The sequence below is a fragment of the Chroicocephalus ridibundus genome, chromosome 1, assembly GCF_963924245.1.
Source record: "Chroicocephalus ridibundus chromosome 1, bChrRid1.1, whole genome shotgun sequence".
Taxonomy (NCBI): domain Eukaryota; kingdom Metazoa; phylum Chordata; class Aves; order Charadriiformes; family Laridae; genus Chroicocephalus; species Chroicocephalus ridibundus.
This window is the reverse complement of record NC_086284.1, coordinates 145,442,610-145,463,069: the sequence shown is the minus strand read 5'-3', so window position 1 is coordinate 145,463,069 and position 20,460 is coordinate 145,442,610. Positions and strand designations below refer to the sequence as shown.

At 44.1% G+C, this 20,460-nt stretch overlaps 1 protein-coding gene across 16 annotated transcripts in view; it reads left to right on the top strand.

Moving 5' to 3' along the window:
- Positions 1-20,460, top strand: part of PPFIBP1 (PPFIA binding protein 1) — a 118,888-nt gene that overhangs the window by 40,331 nt on the left and 58,097 nt on the right. For 14 of the 16 annotated variants that reach the window (XM_063357084.1, XM_063357049.1, XM_063357092.1 and 11 more), the window contains one exon: positions 19,637-19,796. In XM_063357084.1, coding sequence (XP_063213154.1) covers positions 19,733-19,796 — 64 coding nt within the window. In that variant the 5' untranslated portion in view covers positions 19,637-19,732. The other 2 variants (XM_063356995.1, XM_063356992.1) reach the window with 2 other exon arrangements.

Sequence of the window (20,460 nt, the reverse complement as noted above, 5' to 3'; positions counted from 1 at the left end):
ACCCGATAAACTAACAGCACTAGTATTGCAGGCTGTCCCTGCAGGTTGATGACTGAGTGGCCAGCATTTTGGTCCTCACCCATGAGTGGCAAAGGCTGTTAACTTTTAGCTGAGTTGTTGTCTGTGTTCTGGGCAGGCAGGGGAGCTTCCTCCCAGACTCCAGTCGCTTTGGTGAAGGCATTGTCCGGCCCATTCCCTTCTGCAGGTGCAGCCTGCTCTCCCACCGTCACAGCTCTCTCATACAATAGAGCAGCCCTCGTTTGACCTGATTCACTTGAATATTTTTTGTTTTGTTTTCTGTGCGGAGTCAAGCTTATGGGTCACAGTGGTTCTATGTAACCTTAAGTAAATTTTATGTAGAAATACCTTGGTAAAGAAATTGCTTTTCTGTGTGATGGTGGTGTCACACAGAACCAAAGTGATCTGGACCAAGATCCATATTGGAAGAGAACATGTCTTTGTTGCAGACTTGATTTGAGTTTTGTAACTTCAGCATTTCCCTTGGGCCCAAATACCTTCCCTTGGGTGCCCCCCTGCCACCACCATAGCTGTGCTCTGGTAGTGCCTCTAAGTGGAGAAGGAAGGAAGATTGTGGAGACTTGCTCACCTTCGGTTTGTGGCAGAGGTCATCTCTCTGGCAGCTGATGGACTGAAGTCAGTCAAGATGAGGAGAGCTGGTATTTCACTGTGGACCTTGTCACAGAGGGCTGGTATTACTGCAAGCACCCACAGGTTGCACAAAGCTGGCAGGATCTGTATTTTGAGGTCCTGTTTTGGTCGCTTAGTCAAACAGGCAGCTGGTGTTAAAATTGTTCCCATTAGGAGCATGCTTGTCCTCAAACGTGGGCTTGCACAACTTGCTGATCTCAGGCTGGGTGGGTCTTGCTGAAAAGACTCTGTGCCGACAGAGAGACTGTCTCTATTTCAGGCTGTGGTTCAGCTAGGTTGTCAATCCAATTTAAGGGGACAGACTATAAACACTGTGAAATGCTGAGCTGGTGTGAAGCTTCTTTGCTGATAAGGAGCTGTTCAAAATATTTGGAAAGTTCAACTCTGCTGTGGGAGTGTGCAACTAGTCCTGGCTGCACTCACAAGGCTCCGCGCCTGGGGTATTCTGGCTGATTTGCCCACTTGGCTTGATGCCGAGCAGTCGAGACTTGATGTGCCCTGGGTGTCGTTCTGCCTGAGGTCCACCAGGCGATGGCAGTGGTAAAGCAGTCGTGGTGGTTCTGCCATCTGGGCAGCAAACAGCCATCTCTGCCCATGTGTGGACAGAAATTAGGGTTATGTATCCTATCAGGTGCTGCAGCATTGTTGGGAAAAGCGAAACTGAGCTGACGGCAGCTCTGGTCCCCTTTGTTCCCAGCTCCCAGCACAAGATGAAAATCCGATAGGTGGGGGATGCCACTTTCTGCTACACCTCTGGCTATTTTGGGGAGAACCTTATTGACTGTCAAAGGTTTCAGCCCCAAAATAGTCTGGCAATGGAGCAAAAGCAGCCTGCAGCTGCCAGCTTGCAGGTGCTCACAGGAGCTGCTTTGTGTGTTTGATGCTTTTCCGTCCAGGACCTTGGTGTGGATTTCCATTATTGCTGCCTTTCTTTCTCGTTCCTCCCTCTGCTTCTGGTGCTTCTCAGTACAACAGTTTGCCACTGTTTATTGCTTCCTTGCAGTTTTTGGACACTGTTGGAAGTTAACACCTTTGTATCCTGTGAGTAGAGTAGGTAGCCTTGCCCCACTTGTGTATTCCTGCTCCTTTATAGCCATTTCTCGTCGTTTCATTTAGGGACTTTCTTTGCAGCTGTGCTCCTATTCACAAGACCTCTGCCAGCTGCGCTGCAGTGCTCTGAGCAGAGAAGTAGGAGGAGTGATGTACACAGGCCAACACAAATGTGGTATTGTGTCCTCCGCATAGCTCCTGCAAGCGCTTGTCTGGATCAGATGCTCGGTGCCTGGGTGTGATGTTAAGGTTATGCTTCTGTGTTCAGTGGAGTGTTGCCAACCAGTGATAATCCCCTGTCACTAAAGATAGGGGCAGCACTGCTCTGAGCAACTGAAATAACTACCTGTTGGGAGGACGGGAAAGGGAAGCCCAACACATTGCTACATGAGAAGAAATTATTAGTGTAGTCAGTTATGACAGCAAGAAACTCTGTACGTACACAACAAATAGCAGTAATGAACTAGGGCTGTCTCTTAATGCTTCTACTGTCTGATTAGTTTTTAGCGTGTGTTAGTCTCTACTACTGCAAAATATGTAGACAGTTCTGAGGTTTGCGTTACTAAGAGTGTGTGTTGTGTATAATTTATAGTGTATTATGACAGCTGTAGAGAATGCTGTGATCCACACCATGGAGCCCTGACTTACGGCTGAGTTGCTATCTCCTGTATTATTTACAAGAAGTTTGGAGCTTTGCTGGTGTTACAACAGGAGAGGAAACGTGTGTAGTCATGTTACTCTCATTAGGCATTTGCATATGGCTCTTGGAGCATGGCACAACACAAAGTTGCTGGCCTGCAGCCACGCCAGCTTCTTGGGATCTTGTCAGATCTTACAAGCAAAGGAGCGCCAGGATGGGTCACGGTTCTTGGACAAGAAACCTCCAAGGAACAGGCTGCTCTTGCAGCGATACTGGAGATGTCCTTGTGGTGCCATGTGTATTTTGGCGTGCATGTGCTCGGCGTGTTTCTCTTTTTTTATTGTTACTTGGTATTTTCTTACTTCAGAAGAGCACTGTACTATTTTCTAGTGTTAATTGGAAATAACACTTGATTTTCCTCTCCCCCATCCTGTGCTCAGTTCTAAATGATTTGCAGATGAATTGCTTGAGATCTGCAGACAGGTATAGTGTTGATTATTTACAAGATAACAATTACTCAGCCACGAGCTGAATATCCATCCACACTAAGAATGGCCTTAGTAGCAGTGTGGAGCTGTGATTGAGATTCTGGGATGCTATTTTCATGTGGAGCACCGTCTTTTTCCCTACTGGTGCGAAGTTCCCAAAAGTGAGAAGTTCCCACTGGTGAGAATTTTGCACAGGGTAAGCTAACCTGTTAAAGTAGCCATGAAGACCAGAGTAACAGGAGTCTCAGCTCAGGTGAGCAACTTTTAACCTAAACCCTTCAGGACGACTGGTTTAGCTAAGCTGTTTCTTTTGATTTAATGCCCAGTTTACTTCATCTTTATGTCTGTCTTCAGTCAGGTTAGGTCTCTTGAGTTTGGCAGTCGGAATTAGGAAAAGAATATATTTTTCACAGTGTAGGCTTATCCTTTGAGTTGGTATGCTGCTGTGTAGATGTTCAAAATTGCTGTCCCCACCTAATCTGGAAGTTTTCTGCCTTGGACCGCACTGCTTTAGTACTAGGAGGGCCTTGGGCCAGGCTGCCTCAGTGTAGGGTGTTGTGTGAGTACAGTGCAGGTGGTCTCAGCAATCAGGAGCACTGTGAAGTACAGCCCGAGGAATGCCTGTGGCATGAGAACTCACCCGCGACCGTGTGGAAAATGTTTCCTCTAGCTGGAAGGGAGTGTTGCAGCTGTCTGGCCGTGGCTTCTCAGTGTTGGTTTCAGGCCTGAAGAAGTCCTCTGTCCCAGAACCCGTGGGTTTCCCTCCTTCATCCTGCAAGCTCCCAGGGCAGCCCTGTTAGCTGGAGCGCTGCCCTCTGGGCACAAGTCGCCTTGCTGGTCACTCACTGTAGGGTCAGTGCTAAATGTTTCCTCCCAATGCCCTAGGCACATGGTTAGATCAGATGGGCTTTGTTACCTGTTTACTCAGCAGGCTGCCTTTGGGGCACATTGTGTTGGGGATGTCATAGGTGCCTTACTCAGACCTGTCTTTTCCCAGTTGAGTACACACTTACGTGCTAAATTGCTTCCCTCCATGGAAGGTCACCTCTTCAATATTGCCCTTGCCCTTCCACTGCTGGGTCCCCTATTTCTGATACCTGGCCGCTGCTGGGTCCCCTATTCCTGATACCTGGGTATCCTCTGGCTCTTTTCCTCCTGGTTCAGTAGTTAGGCAGTGTAGGCAGCATAAGCGATCTAGTCCGGCCCAAGTATAAGTTGCAAGGGAACACAGACAAAGTCAGTCTTTGAAAGAAACTCCCCGAACACTGGTAGGATCTTTTCCCAGTGAGACTGTTGCCACAGCCAGAACCTCCTGCAGCATCAACACGGGATGCAGGATTTGACCCGGGGTCTGTCCTTGGCTGTGCCAAGTTGGAAGAGGCTGACAAGAACTGGGAGTTCTCTCCAGGGCTGTGGACAGAGTTCGTATTGCAGCGTAGCAACAGCAAGTATAAGTTTCTTCTCCTTAAATAATGACATTTCTATAAATCATAAGCAACTTTTGGCTGAGTAACAATAAAGTTGGTTTGCAGAAGCTTCAAAATGGGCACAAAAATGTCAGAAGTGTGACTGAACATCAGCGCTTGTTTCATTGATAACTGAGGCTTGGTTTAGGAAAACGGGATGCCAGTAGTTGTAGTTGTCTTGTTCATATTATTTTCCCAAGTCTTTTCTTACACAAAATAATGCAACACAGGGAATTAAACTCCTACTTTTTTGAAGGCTTTTAATTAGTACTGATTCAGGTCTTGCAGTCTGTAAAATACAGCACATCACTTCACACTACTTCATCTTGGATAGTGCTCCACTTTTTTTTTTTTTTTTTTAAAGACAATTTAAATAGAACATTATGGGAGGGGGGAAAAAAAGGAAAGCAGAGCACAGAAATGGCAAGTTAGTATTCGTGACATTTCTTGGAAAGCTGCTTAAGATTACCTCCTTAAAATGGCAGATTTCGCCTGCAAGTCAAGTAGAGGAGCAGGAACTGATATTTCATTAAAATACTATGAGAAGCCTGAATGCATTTATTGTCCTTGGGACACTTGCAAGAAACAAGAGCTTGCTATTTGGAACCGTTAGAAGTTTTAACGAAGGGCAAAAAACAAATCCCAAAGGCCAACTGCATGACTTGGACACCTCTGCTGCCAGAGATCTGGTTGTTACCACACAGTGATGCCTTCCCCCCCGCCCCCCTTTCTTCTTCTTCGTCTGGATGTACTTGTGAAACCTTTTAATGTTGGATGTTGAATCAGAATGTAGATAAACTGGAGTGATGATTGCTCTTATACATTGTTAAACGTGTGGCCAGATGGACTTTCTTCCGAAAGTTTATAAAGAAGTGATGAGAAATGAGGAGACTACAGCTTTCTCAAGGATCTGCCATGTGGACAGTGCTTTTTTAAGGTGTTTTCATAGAATTGAGAGTTTTTCTGGGTGTTTTCTTTTTCTCTTACCTCACAACATCAAGGAGTTGGGCTTCTGTCAAAGACTCTTTACTTCAGCTTGAAAAAATGAAGTTGGAAAGGTTGTGAGATTGAAAGATAATCTGCTGTGTAAGGTCTGTAACAGCAGGAGCAGTTGTGTAGTGTGTTATTGTTCCATTTTTGAAAGCGCTACTTTGGCACTTCTAATAAACTTGTATTTAAGGCAACAAGTTTAATATTATCTATCTGTACTTTCCACTCAGATTATATTGCAATGAATCTTAGACTCAGAAAATGAGAAGGAAATGCTTCTTATAAATTCCTTACCTTCAGTCGCTTTTTAAGGTAAGGCATTTTCCAATCAGGGGAAATGATTGTTAATGAAACACAACATAATGGCAATATATTTTGTGAGGCTTTAACAGCAGTAATCTTGCACTTAGTTACATGCAAGTGCTCCTTGTACTTAACGTGGATTTCCACAAGCTTCAGCAGGGCTTCCTGTTGGGCTTGTAGCTTATTTGCACGCAGTATTTATCTCCAGTGATCAAGAAAGCCTGGGTAAGGCAGCTGAAGCGTGTTCGGCAATTGCAGGGGCACGTAGCTTATGCAAAATTGAGCGCACAGTTGCAGTGGCTGGTCTTAAAAGTTTGTCCTAGAGAAGTCCTTGTGTTGTAGCATTTAAGCTCTTAGAGCTTTCTTGTAGGCTTGGCTTTTTGACTTTGCTAGAAAGCCACTAATAACAGTGTTATTTCAGTAACACAGTATTTCCAAGGTATTTCAGTACTTGCAAAACTGTAGTGTACCGGGAGTGAACGCGCTCATGTTGATTGATGCATAGCAATTCGTTTGCAAAAGTAACAGAGCTTATCGACAAGACCTGAACCTCTGTGAAGTAAAATATCGCGACAGTTATGTCTTGCCAGCAAAACCTTGAAGTAGATTAATCCATCTACTTCAGCGTCAGTGTTTCGTGCTGTGAGGAGGGCAGTTACCGTAGCGCTTTTGTAGTGCTGCTGGAAGGGGTGGGTGCAGTAGTGGGCCTTTCTGTGAGCAGCTCAGCACACCGGTGTTGATCTAGAGCTGCCACCATTTCTGTCTGGGGGCAGAAGAGGCAACCTTGCACAGCTGCTTAAATGCCTCTGCTGCGGGCTGTTACCGTGTAGCGGTAAGCAAATGATGAGCTGTCCCTGAGAGGAGCTGTACTATGACAGGACCCCTGCATGAAGATGTATGATGATTTACATCCTGAAATAAGCAATGTTTCTTTTCTTAAATGGGGCAGGAGCTGTAGGTCTTTTGTATACGTAACGTAAACATTCGTGCCAGTTTGGGATTTACTTTTCCCTTCTTAAGCAGCAGGGTCATTGTAGTTGGGACCTTGGCATCACCAGTGTCTTCTGCAAGCCCACGCTCGTCTGCATGAGTGCTTTTTTTTCGTTCAGCAGAGTAAGAGCAAGATCCTCCTCTGAGGGAGGATCCCATCCTAACTTTAGGCAGGGAAACAAAATCTGCAGTGCTTCAGAGCTAAATATAACCCCAGAAACAGTCCCTCCAGTGATGGCTCAGTAAGCACATGACAAATAGTCAGCCCCAACAAAGGGAAATATAGGGGCAATAGTTTAAAATAGTTATTTTTAGAGATCTATTATATATAAAGCAAGAATCAACCTTTTAAAACTCCTTTAGTGTTTGAGAACAAGTGAGACTTACCTCTTTGAGGTAACTCCTGAGTCTCCGTGTATATCACAAAGGATCTGGCCCCAGATGTTCCCATGGTTTGCGAAGGAAGCTGCTTAGTTCATGGTGACGATGAGAAAATATAATTACTTGTTTACTTCAGTTTATTTAGGGAGGGGTTTTGGTTTGGGGTTTTTTTTTTTTTTTGGCATGGTAATAGAAGACAACTTCTAGGACCTTTTTTCAACTGGTCCAGTGAGGTCCTTGGTTTGAGGCACAAAGACCTAGTACATCTTGCCAGCCACTCCCTTTGCCTTTCACTGGCAACTTTCACAGTGTTTTGGGAGTCCTGTTGAGTTCTCCCCCTTGCCTCTGAAGAAAACCACTGAACATGCTTAGCTCACCCCTATTAAGCTTCATAAGGGCTTTGACAGTGCCAGTGGACCTTTTGTTTTTCCCATGAATAACCTCCTCCCTCCTGTGGCCTTCGTGGACTTGTCACTTCCATTGATCACAAATTCCCTCTTGGTGTCAGCAAGACTGTTTGCATCCTACAGGCTAAACCTCTGCTGTTCATTGGGACCCGGATCTTCAGCCACAGGTGGGACTGGGGTTGTACCCTGTTTCTATTTGACCTTTGATACGTGAACTCGTTGTTGGCCAGCTGGTATAGTGAAAATTGGTGTATGGTTAATCTATACCTTTCTACAAGACTGAGTCTTCCCCCCCACCCGAAGATTGGGAAAGCGTGAAACGCTTTTAATGTCTGCTTCTTTTAGCATCAGATGTCTAATTTGATTTGTATGTAAGTGGGAAAACTTTGAAGTGTTGTTGAAATACAAAGGGAAAGTACTTCAAAGAAATGTAACATTAAAAGTGTATCTGATCCCTCGAGGTTTTTGAAGTTTTATCTTGAGATTATATATGCAGAGGAACATTTGTATGGAAATACTAAGGGTCATTAATTCATCCAAAACATTATGAGTGTTGCTAGTTAGCATGCATTGAACTATTCTGAACTAATTTTGATTTCACATCATGGCAGGCGAGTAGTCCTTCACCCATCTGTCTGTGTTTCCAATGTCCGTGACGCAGTAAGACGTTAACGTGGTCTCTGCAAGGAAACCACGGCACAATGCTGCTACAGCATGAGACTTATTGAGTACTGTTACCCCATGTCCAGCAGAGATCCCTGGATATGACCAAATAAAACCACATTGTGTTAAGCTCCCAAAACTTCTGATTTTCATTGGTTGCTTTTCTGGACTAGGGCCACGGTGGTTCTTGGGAGGCAACGGGGTGCTGAATTACTGATTTCTAATAAATGTCTTGAACTTTGGGAGAGTTCAAGTCTTGGATCTGTGCTTTTTTACAGTTGGGCATCCACTCCTGTAAAAACATGCCCAGCTGTGCTGGAGGAAAGGGTGGTTGTTTTTCCTTTTGTCAAACAAGGATTCTGGCATCGAAGTTTTTAGTTGCAGAAGTTACATTAGCAGTTCCCAGAGCTCAAGAGTGGGTTGGGTGTATGTGCAGGAGGAGCTAATCAGATGTGTGTAAATCATGGGCTAGGTATAGCTTTAAATCCTAGATGTATTGTTCCATCCTTGCTATGTTCTGTTACAGCGGGGCTTCCGAAAGTTAGAAAATTATGAAGTTACACAAGGACTGCTTTTTCCTAATACAACTATGAAACAGCAGTGAGGTTACTTTTGGTCTTTCTATGTTATAAAACCAACTTTTAATTAAAATAGTATTAAATTACTTGTATTGTTTTTGAAGCTTTACTTAAATTACGTCTGTAGGTTGAGGGAAGGGATACAGTTAAGCAGCCTAAGCTGTTTTTTTTTTTTTCTCTACTGCAGACTTAAAAAAAAAAAAAAGTCAGGTGATCCTGCTTCCCCCATCCACATCCCTTCAATGCCTTACTATATTGCATGTCAAATAAGGGGCTTCCTGTGTCCAGACATTCAGGATATTCAGGAACTTCCTTCAGGAGTCATATGGCTCAATAGTATGTTTTTCTTTCTTAATGAAACCTAAGACCCTAGTGGAATTACTTCTCTGTAAGATCTAGAGTTTGGGGAGAAATTGGACATTGCAAGGTTTATGGTCTAAAACTGGCTTTCCATCAAAGTCTGTAGACCTTACTGGCATATCATAGTTGTAAACTGGCTTAAACATATTGCAGATACTTAGTAATGCAGAGGGATAGTTCAGCTCTTGCACAGGGCAGTATTTCTACTTTATTGTTGTTGTATGATTTAACCATGCCTAAGTTTGCTTCAGACTTGTTGACTTGAATCATGGCACCACTGGCCTGGGCAGCACGGGGTGATGTGTGCTAACCCATCCACTGCTATCCTGTTGTGTGAGAAAGCTTTGCAGCCCATTGCTTCGGTTAGACTGCTCTGGGTACCCAAACCACCTGGTTTATCGTTATATTTGCACTGTACTGCTGCAAGTGGATGGTAAACTTTCTTATACCACTCTTAAAAGTTACTTTAAATTCTCCATTTTAGTGCATTATAGCCCTTTCTATTAAGGGCAGCCTACTGTTAGTAAGGTCAGTAATAAACCACTGTTTATTGCTATATCTAATGAAACGGGCATTTTGCATTGTTCTACATAATAAAAAAAATATTTTTTCACACTTAGCAGATCATCTGTAGCAAGTAAGCTCAGTCTCAGTAACCTTATTATCCCACAGGATAGGTAGGTTTGTAGCAGCTGGAATTTTGTCCCCAGTTGAGCATCAAATGTGCATTGATGCAAGTATGTCTTAAGTTTCTGACTGCTAAATGTTTCTTCATCCATGAGCTGCATCTTCATCTGTTGTAAAGCCGGCACTTTCTGCTCATCTTGCTGATGGGGCCATGGGTGGGCTATTTCTCCCTCCCACGTATGCACAGAGGCTTGGCCACAGGATGGAGAGAGTGGCTATTTGCTCACTTCCATCCCTAGGTCTTTCTCTCTTAGTGGAGAAGAAGCAGAAAGAAGTCACCTTTTCCTCTGCCACCTCCTTTCTTCCCAGCTTCCCTCCTCTTCCTGCTGCAGAAGAAAGGGAAGACAGTTAGGGCTGGGACCAGGTTTGTTTCAAGCTCTGTTCTTGCAAAGGTCACAGCTCTGGCTTGATGCTGACCTGTTGCCTGCCTCCACCTTGCTGGTGAAAGCCCTCCTACCCTTTAGTACCACCCAGACCCCAAGACTGTAGCCCTCCAGCCCACCCCAGCATTGTTTCCATTACCCTAGCACTGATATCTTTCTCTTGTGAGCTCCTCTGAGCCCCAGGCACAGCTCAGACCCTGCTTCACTGACTTTTTTAGCCTTGGGTGGTGCTGGAGGACAAAGGGCACCAGGCCATGAAAACATCTTTCTTCAAGGGATGGTGAGGAAGCGTCAGTCTGACAAGAGGAGGAGAGGTTGAGATGGGATGGAGAGGACAATATCTCTATCCTGAAGAACCGACTGTAGGCTTTCATGAAAAAGGAGTGGGCAGCAAGAGAGCTCGTTTCTGTGTCCTAGCTGCAAAATTGCCTTAGCACTGGGGCTGGCCCAAGGGTAGACAGCCACATGGCTCCCCAGCCAAGCAGACAGCATATGGCTCCTGAAAATTGCGCTGTAGTAGTAGGGTTTTTTGGGGGGATTTGTTTGCTTGCTACTCATCGGTGCAGTGGAAGAGAAGAGACGGACCCTTTATTCAAGCTTAGAATGCACAACTTTTGTCCTTCATCTCTTGGCACTGAAACTTTGGTATTGAAAAAGCAAGGCAAAATCAACAACACTGCCCCCTGGCTGAAAAGAAATAAAAACCTTTGCTTACCATAGCATTACCAGAATCCCTGGTGATCAGACTTGGGCCTGTGTTGTCCTAGGGACTGGAGGTTGTATCCTGGAAAGGGATGTGGGGGACAGAAGCCAGTTGAGAGACAGCGTGGGAAGGACAGTGGTGGGAAAAAGCTGCGTCTGTGAGTGCTTCTTCTTCACCCTGGGCTTGAATGATCGGCTCTGGAGCTGGGCAGCAAACACAGGCTGCGTCCTGGAGGAAGGGGAGGATGCTTCTGAGGGGCATGGGGGAAAACAGCCCGGCTGTGCTGATGCTGAGCGAGAGGCCTCTCCTTGTTCTGCAGCTGGGTAGTGTATTGCACTGCAGGGTCTTCGTCTGTGGCTGCTCTGGCTAGCAATGCCCAGAGGTTACTACATTCACCTTTGCTTTCTCATTGATGAGAACAAACACGCATGTTTCAGAATAATGTGTTTTGCACATGAACTACCTGGGCCTTTTCAAAGCTGAGAACTAATTCAAGTTTTGAAATGCATACTACCTACATATGATATTTCAGGAATCTCAAAGGTAGAATGTCCATTTTTAATAGTGATTAAAATCATGTGCTGCCTAAAGCAGATTATCTTGATGTAGACTCTCCGATTCCCAAGTGTACTACCTAAACATAAGATGCAGCATGGGCTATTGGCAAAGGGCTTTAGTTTAGGAGAAAAGAAAATTAAAAGGTCCATGTGTTTTTGAGATGAGCAAGAGAAAACTAGAATGAAAATCGGCCTACAATTTATTATTTTTCACTTATTTCCCCTATATTTTTCTCTTTAAAATTCAGTCCTGTTCGGGGACTCAACCATGTTGAATTTTACCCTGCTTAATTTTTTAAAACACCAAGAGAAGAGAGATGGCAAATCATGCTATATCAGGGGATTGTTAGTATATCAGTGGTGCAGTGGTGGTACTGGCAACATCAAGTTCTCGCATATCACAAGTCTTTAAAAATTGTAGGTATCTGCACACACAAATCGTGTACTTCAGATGTCAATCACACTTTTCTTTTACATATTCCTCCTGGAAAGTAAATCTTAAGATAGCAAAATCAGAGGCGGATAGATAGGATGTAATGCTGCGACTTTATATGTGAATTTTCCCCCTGTAGCAGTTGATGCTGCAGCATTACAAGGTACTGGCTTTTATGTTGTTTTTTACAGATATATATGAAAATACTGTTCAAGCTAAATATATTTTTATTTACTTTCTGGGCTTTTCATGGTGGGTGCCTTCTGCTTTTGCTTTGTGCAGTGCCAGCACTGAAACTGTGGATCTGGAAACTCCTGGACCTGAAGGTCCAAAATTTAAAGCCAAACCCTTTCAAATCTGGAAGTCTGTGAATCTGATCTTTGGATCCATCCCATTAAAAGAAAGCAGCACGAGCTATGAAATCAGATCTAAACACGAGCCTGTGCTCAGGATTCGGTGGTTCTTAAGGTGTTTTGAAGAACTACCTTTTGGACTCTTCCCCAACAGTGCCTCTTTTGTTTCGTAGCCTGTGTGGCCACGGCGTGTCAATAACGTGTTGCTGGGGAATGCGAGGCATTTCCTTGCTTGCATTAGCGGTCTTGGAAGGAAGAATGAATATGGTAATTGTTTTTTCTAATCAGTGGATCCAGGCAAAACATGTGAGAAAATAACATACGGATTTCTCAGAGTCAGTAAGGTGAGTAGTTGAAGGCATTTACTAAATAGCTAACCAATAAAACGTGAACAGCCTGAAGCGAAGTATATCTCTGGGGTTTTTTTGCAAGACTCCGTTTGACCTTGGATTGCTCGTGAGTAAAGAGTGAATCTGAAGAGCGTTTGCAGACAGGTATTTGCAGGGAAGGTGCTACTGCTCTGGCTGCCTCTGTGCCATCCAGCAATCACAGAGCTCACTTGTGCATCACAAAACAATATGACCTGTCACCTGCTGTGTTTTTTAAATTTCTTTTAATGAGAAAAAAAAAACCCAAAAGAGCTGCTGGAGAATGGGGTAGCAGAGATAAGCAGCTAGAATGATTTCTGTACTGCAGACCAAAATAAATGGTTTGTTTTGTAATAGGATATGAATCTAAGCCATAAAACTTGACTCAGAGACTCTGGGTGTTTAGCAAGCTGTTTGCTGTGTATGCAGCTCCGTCAAAGTATCTGAAGGATGCTTATCTTGTCGAGGCTTAGCTTTTGCATCACGACTAAATTTTAAGGCAAAGTGCAGAACGCGACTAAGCTGGTTGGTAGCAAATGTTGTTGTGTGATTTGAGGTAAGTTTTTTCCAGGTATAAATAATTATATCTTGGAAGGACTTTTGTGCTTTATGCTCTTAAAATACTTTTCTATGGTTTGATGCCTTTTAACTCAAGACACTTCTTACATACTGTGGGATAGGCTTTCAGCCTCGGTTTGCTTCCATTCATTTTTATCAGTTACAGGAAATAAATAATGTTTGCTGTATAATAAAAAAATAATGGAATTCGGGGAACAAAGAGGGGGAACAAAGAGAGGGAACAAAGTTAGGGAACAAAGGGACATTTACTGCTTTTTGTAGTCTTGTGTAATATGAGAACAGCATTGCTTTGACTAGAGTTCAGCCAATTCAAGAAGAAATTTATATATATAAAAATAAATAGACATTATCAGTTTAAGCCTTTGCCGATTTTTGCGTTGCTTTTTATTCATAATAATGTTTATCCTTTTTGTACGGTTGAGCGTTGGGCTCTTGGAGGGTGCTGAGCCTTCAGGCTGGAGGAGCCCTGAGCCTGGTCCCACTAGGCTCCCACTGCGGGGATGGAGCTCCTCATAGCCGTCCTCCCGCAACGGAGGACCAGCCAGAAGACGTGCCTGGTCTCACCAGGCCTCCTTGCTTTGACCTATGTAATGGCTGTTCAACTGTGGCAGGGCAGGAGAGCACGGGTGCCTTCCGGGAGGAGCTGCCAGGGAGGTGTCCCTGTGCCCAGGAGGGATCCGAGCAGAGGGACCTGCCTCCACGCAGGGCCTCTCCTTGGGGAAGGGGGCACCATCTGAATTACGCAGCTCAAAGCATGTTTGGGACCTAGCTAGTTTCCTGTCCTTGCCTCACACTAAGATATTTCTCTATGTTACTCCCATTATGATGTTTCCAACATTACCAATTTTACTTTCTAAATTTCATTTGTTCTTCCCTTGCAAAACACCAGAGCAATATATTCAACAGGGATCCATTTTCTTTTTTAGTTTCTTCTTTCAGGCCTGGAACGTATGAAATGGAGTCTTTTTGTGTGTGTGTGTGTGTGTGTGTTAAAAGAAATGTTAATGACTCCTAGTGTAAATTAGCTGAATATTATTAAGTGTTAAAATGCTGCTGACTGGCGGCACTATAGTTGAGTATCTTCAAAACATCCCGTGAGAAATTGTGCCAGAGATTGAGACTGAATTCATTTGAAGCCTATTTTATTTGTGATTGAACTGTATTTTGCAATTAAGTCTCTGTTCGTGTTTCTCTTCCGGCCAGACAGAAGCAGCACAAATAGAAGTAATAATGTGTCTGAAACGGCATTTATCTTCATGAAATAGAGATTTACCTCGTAAAATTAATTGCTAAGGGATGTGTTGTTTCAGTGTTGTGAGGCAAGACAGACAAATCCAGAAGGTGCTTCAGACCTCTCGCAGTTGTCTCATACGTGTAGGACCAAGAATGCAGGGACATTAATTTTGACAGCAAGGTGAAATATGGGGTGGAACAGGTTCTCTCCCTCCACCTTCCCTGTAAAAGATGTCTGCAGTTTGTTAGCTTTTTCATTGTGTTTTTGTGTTAGACTGCTCTGGGGTAACAGCATGCTCTTGGGGGGGTCCTTTTTTTATTCTCTACATCTCTCAAGAACAAACCCTAATCAAGATTTTTCATTCCTGTGTATCAAAATTTCCTAATTTAAGGAGTGTTATGTACGAACGGGAGACCTGGGAAACTCAAGTCAACCATCTTATTGCATCGTATTATAAAAATAATCTGTAGCCGATGCTTTCTTTCCAAACGCTGAGTGTTTGTAGAGCATGTGCACAAAGAGGAAGGCAAGCGGGACCAAAGGCCAGCCCCTGCCCCTCCCCAGAGAGGTTGCACGTGTGGCACGGTGTGTCCTTTTGGCCTTCAGACCTACTAGCCAGCAGCTGATTCTCCTCAGTTCTGCAAAACTCTGGGTTTTAAAAGCATGGTGTGTTTTGCAGGTGGTCATTCAAAATGAGACAACCTCAAAAGAAAAAAAAAAAAAAAAAAAAAAAAAGGCTTCAAGATGTTGGCTCTAGATGCCTGTCTGTGTGTTGTTTGAACTGGGAAACAGAGGGCCTCTGGGTGGGGAAACTATAATTTCCTACATATGTAAAATGTTTAAGCACTTTTTTTTTTTTTAAAGTCTGCCATCTTAATTAAATATCTGATTTTGAAATCCATATTCAGGCAGCTTTCGTGTTTGCATCCAGCAGGCTGCAGTTCCCATTCACAAAGCCCCTTGTTTTTTTCCTAGCTTTCCTTGGATTTTTTTTTTTTTTTTTTCCAGGGCTGTGTTTTTTCTCTGTAAGCCGTTTGGAATACATCTTCACTAGCACTGTAGCCGGAGGGTTTGTATGTCATTCAGAAATAAAAATAAAAAATCTCCACCTACTGAAAAGTGAACAGCATAGCCCTAGCAACCGGCTGGTGTGTTCAAACCAGACGAAGGGACATGAAACAAGTAAGACCAAATAACGTTGTCTCTGTGATGGCCAGGGATGTGGTAGAAATACCAGCCTAGTTATAAGATTAATTGTAACTGATAGTGGAGATAGCAGCGGTTTGTATTTTATTTTTATTTTTTTAATGGTGGATTGTAAATACAGCCTTGATGAAGCGATGCTTGTTCTTGTCGGCATGAGCAAGGTATTCAGCTGGGAGCTCTAAAAGGGGGATCTGCCTCTGTAAAAACATCCCCATCCCCCCCCGCCCCGCCTCATTTTGCACTGATTGTGTATGCAGGAAGGTAAGTGGTGTCGTTTTCTTGGAAAGCAAGAGAAAACTTATTTTAAATGGTCTGTCAGAGGGGGTACTTGTCAGTACTTTCCTCCCAGGTGTGTTCTCTATGGTGTTATGCCACGATTTCATGCGTCTGTCTCCTGTGTGCACCTTGGTTTCTCATTCATCTGCCGTGCCACAGATCCATCTATGTTAAAATTTTCTTCTTTTTTTTTTTTTTCCTTTCTGCTTTTGTGGATGAAAGGAATTTAGACTGCTTGACATCATCTGAAATATTAGCTATTCCTGATTTTCCTAAGGAGCTCAGTTGCGCTTCTCCAAGATGGATTTCTGTTCATGTTATCTGACTGCATGGTTTCCCTTAGTCACTGCCAACAAAAAAAAACAAAAACAAAACAAGGCCTTGAGTTTTCTCTTAGGTTTTAGTTCTATTAGAGCAAAGCCATAAAAAGCAAAGAGTAAAGAAAGGCACATACATACTGGTGGAGCTCTGCTGTGGTCAGCGGAGGCTCCTCTGAAAGTTTGTGAAGTCAGAGGCATGCTCAGTGCCCTTCAGCAGGCACAGGGATTAATCCGCTGGGTGTTTCAGTATTGTTCTCTTTCCTATAATCTACAAAGGGCTACTGATTTATGGCTTCTGTCTAATAATTGCGTTTCTTTTGCTCCCTCTGCACCTCCTCTTTCTGCCTTCCTCCTCCTGCAGTTTTTTGTCTTTTTTTGTTTCACGCAGTTTGGTTCTTTGGTCTGCTGGTGCATGAGGTCTTTGTTTTCCCCCCATGTGCCGGTGATGGTGTGGAAAGAATAAAAGCGATTCTATGCCCTTACTGGGGAAGGATGCCTCCAATAGTATTTTTCTACTGCAGCGGTTTTAGTTCCTGATTGCTAGATGTGATGCACTGTGCTGGGACAGTGGCCAGAGCAGGATGTGCTGTTCCAGGATAGTTTTCAATGACCACTTTTAGGACCAAATAACCGGGGAAATGGGGTTTTGTTGCGTCATCTCCAGCTGTTTGGATGGGGGCTTTTTGTTCTCTTTATTTCACCTCTCCAAGTTTCTCACCTTGGTCGGGCTGCTAACAGATGCTCCATGAGTGATGAAAGGCTTTTTGGAGATCAGTGTGTTTGCATGGTCTTGCTTTGCTGAATTTTATCTTAAAATTTCTCACTGCTGCTCTCAGCACAGCTTCTTCCTAGCAGTGGAGGAAGCACTGTGCAGACTGAGGTCTCTCCTTCCTTGGAGGTAGGACCTGGTAACAGTGGAGTAGGTGCTGGAGGTCTCCTGGATGCTGTTGGTACCTCTGTCTGCCACTGCTACTCCCTTCAGTAGGGCTGTCTTAGGGATTTTTGATAACCATGGACAAAACCCATGTTTAGGAAAAGCAAGGAGGGCTTTTTTTGGCAACATGAGGGGTGATTGTGCCTGGATGAAGTGCAGGGTTGGTGATTTTTCTGTGCCTATGAGCCATGGCTTTATTGTGTAAATGTAAATTAGCAGTTCCTTGCCATTAATGTCAAGAGACAGTTAATGTCTCTCATAGACAGAAGGTGAAGAGCAAGAGGTGCACTGTGAACAAACGTGATGGAGCACTCTGTTCCCTTAGCACGTTTTTTGCCTGCAGTTCGGCTTTGCCTAGGTGGCCTCCTCAGTACTGTGTTTAATGCTTGATAGTGAGCTGTGCTGAGCTCAACGATGGCTAAAGTGGGAAGGTGCCTCAGGAGGCTCCCATCCCACCCATCCGCTGCCTGAAGCAGCGACGCCCGGGGCGGGCTGCGCTGTGCAGGCTCCAGTCAGGCTGTGTGTAGCTCCAAGGATGGAGATCCCAAAAGGCAAGTCTTTCCATTGCTTGCCATCTTAGCGGTAAAAAAGCTTTTTAAAAAATTTTTAAGCTTTTTTTTTTCTTTTTAATGCTTAAGTGGAATTTCCTGTGTTTTAATGTCTTAATTGCCTCTTGTCCTGTCACTGGGCACCACTGAGAAGAGTCTGGCTTTGTGTTCTTTACTCCTCCCATGAAGTGTTTATGACATTGGGGGCAGTCCTGATTCCCAAACGTTAATTGGCTGTTGTGGGTTTGTGGGTGTTTTGCGTTATCGGTCCTTTTCCATTTAGAGCTTCGAGGAATTGGTGTTTTGCCTGGGGCAGCAGCAGCCCTGCGCTTTCTGTGCACGCTCTTTGCCTTCAGAGGGAAACCCACTGCAGATTGTTCACGCTCTGCGTTTGTAGACACCCAGATTTGAGCAGGGCTTGATTATCAGTGCCAGGAAATCCTAAAGGAGAAAAAACAAAACTGTCTTCAGTATTGTCCAAGTGAATGTGTTTGTAAAAGCTGCATTTTCTGCTAATTTTTTATCAGGCATAGAGGCACTGGACCAAATGTCTTGTAGGATCTGCATATTATGGCAGGTATTGTACTGCTTGAAGTTTAATGTTTACACTGTGTTTAAAATTGAGGTCTTCCTCCTTGAAGGTTGGAAGTCTTCAGTTACAATGCTACTACATTTTTTTTTAAGATTTGCAACACCTTAACTTAGAGGTATTTTGACTTTCTAAAGTTCTCTTGGCTTTTCTGACTCTGGCAACTAAACCATAAGGCGACGCATTTGCCAAAAGCGCAGTAGTCTTCGTGCTGTTGATCAAAAGTTACCCTAGGGTTTGGACCTACTTCACGTAATAAAAGTTTTGATATGGAAGGTGAAATGTTTGTTGTCATTCTAAGGATAGCATTTCAGCAAAGCTAATTGGCACCCGCCAATAAGAGCTACTTCCTAGCTGAGCCACCACTACGAGGTGGCATGTAGGAGGGAAAATTCAGTTTATAACATGATTTTATGTTTTTCTTTGGTTTTTAGTAGAGACTCTTTTTCAGGACTTACCCCAGAGATACTGTGAACAACTTTCTTAATTGTTTATGTTGGGGCAAATGTCAGCAGTGATGCAGCCTAATAGAAAAGCCAAGTGGCAGGGTATGCAAAAAGTTAGAGTGAGTTTTCCTTCCTGGTGTTTGTTTAGCTTTGTTCCCTAACTGTATTTATAGCAGAAGTAGTCTCGTGTCTCCTAGATTAAAGCCATGGCAATCTGGGCTATTTCGGTGGCTTGTGTGTCCACTGTGCTGGGGTGGAGGGATCAGGTACGCCTCTGGCCTCTGCAGCTCCACTTCAGCGGGGTACCTAAGCATGTGCTTAACTTGTAGCCCAGCGGAATTTCAGGTCTACTAGTTCACCTGGCTGGGCAGCACATTAGCAGGTTCACTTTTCCAGACTCTGCTGGAAATACTCCTCTGGGGACCACTTCTGGCTTTCAAAACTTTGAGGGTGAGATCAGATAGCATCATTATGGCACAATTCTCTGTTAAGCTCAGAGCAGCGTCTTTGGAGGGATAGTCTGTGCATGCACGCTACGTCCAGTGAGTCATGGGCATTTGAGATATCCTGCCTGTAGGCAGATAGTTGCATGCCTGGGACTTCTGACTGTCAGACATCTGCAAATCATGGGCAAGTGGTCAGACTCCTCTTTTTCTATGCCACCAGATTCTTTGGGAGAAAAAATACAGCAGGTAGACACATGGTTTATTGATGAGTTGCAGCTTCCTTTTAGCGATAGAAGGCCTGTGTCTTCTATGCGAGCTTCCCTGAAGTGCCATATGGGATTTCTGAGGTGCTCTATGGGATGCCCCTTCAGTGGCATGGACCTGCAGGCAGAGCAAGCCACGGGCTGACCAACAATAGGAACTGGATCATCACGTTGGTGCTTTGTTTCTTTGATGCCAGTTCATGCTTGGTGGTGAACACCTCCAAGTCTTGTTTTGGTCAGTGAAAGGCCCCTGTCTTCCTGCTGGTTCGGCGATGGTGGTGTCTGAATTCAGGGAACATGCAGTGAAATGAAATTCTCTTTTGCAGATTAAATTGGAGACTTGCGGCTCTGGAGCCAACTCACGCTACCAGTGTACTATTGCTCCTTATGGTGCAGCTGGAGATCGTTTCTGAGAAGAGAAGATGATGAGTGATGCAAGTGACATGCTCGCTGCGGCTCTGGAGCAGATGGATGGCATTATAGCAGGTAAATACTCAGGGCATCTTGTTCATTTCACTGTTCTGGTCCTCCATTCTCATACTTGGAGGGCAGAGCTTCAGCCTGAGAAGGGAATGTGCTGGCGTTTGGTGTCTTCCATTATAGTTTAGAGATTACAAATAAGTGGAGTGGGGGGATTGCACAGATTCTCACACACAGACACCGCTAAATGGATTGTAGTTTTTCTCCTACCCTCTATCAAAACGCTGCTCAAAGTGGCTGAGTGATGCAGTTCAGCTGGTGCACGCAGGACCATGAAAGCCAAGGACAAGACCCATTTCAAAGTGTTTGAGTGTGTTTGAAGAGCTGCTGCAAGGCAAGAAGAGTAAGTTTGTCTGATAGTGGTTACTCTGAACTTCTCTCAACTCTACAGAGTTAAAACATGAATTCAATTTTCCTTTTTTCACAATTGGAATGCTCTGGGTCCAGACATTTCCTTTGGACTTGCCTTGAACATTTAAGGTTTTTATAAGTACCTGTAAATAGTAGGTGGACCAAGGAGAGGCATCACAAAATGTACAACCTCTGCTTTTAAGTTGAGTCTAGTGAGTTGGAAAATAATTTAAGTACACAAAACAGAGGAGCAAAGCAGCAGGAAGCTAATAGTTTAATATTATTCCAGCAGAGCTATGCAAACTGCTACACAAACTGA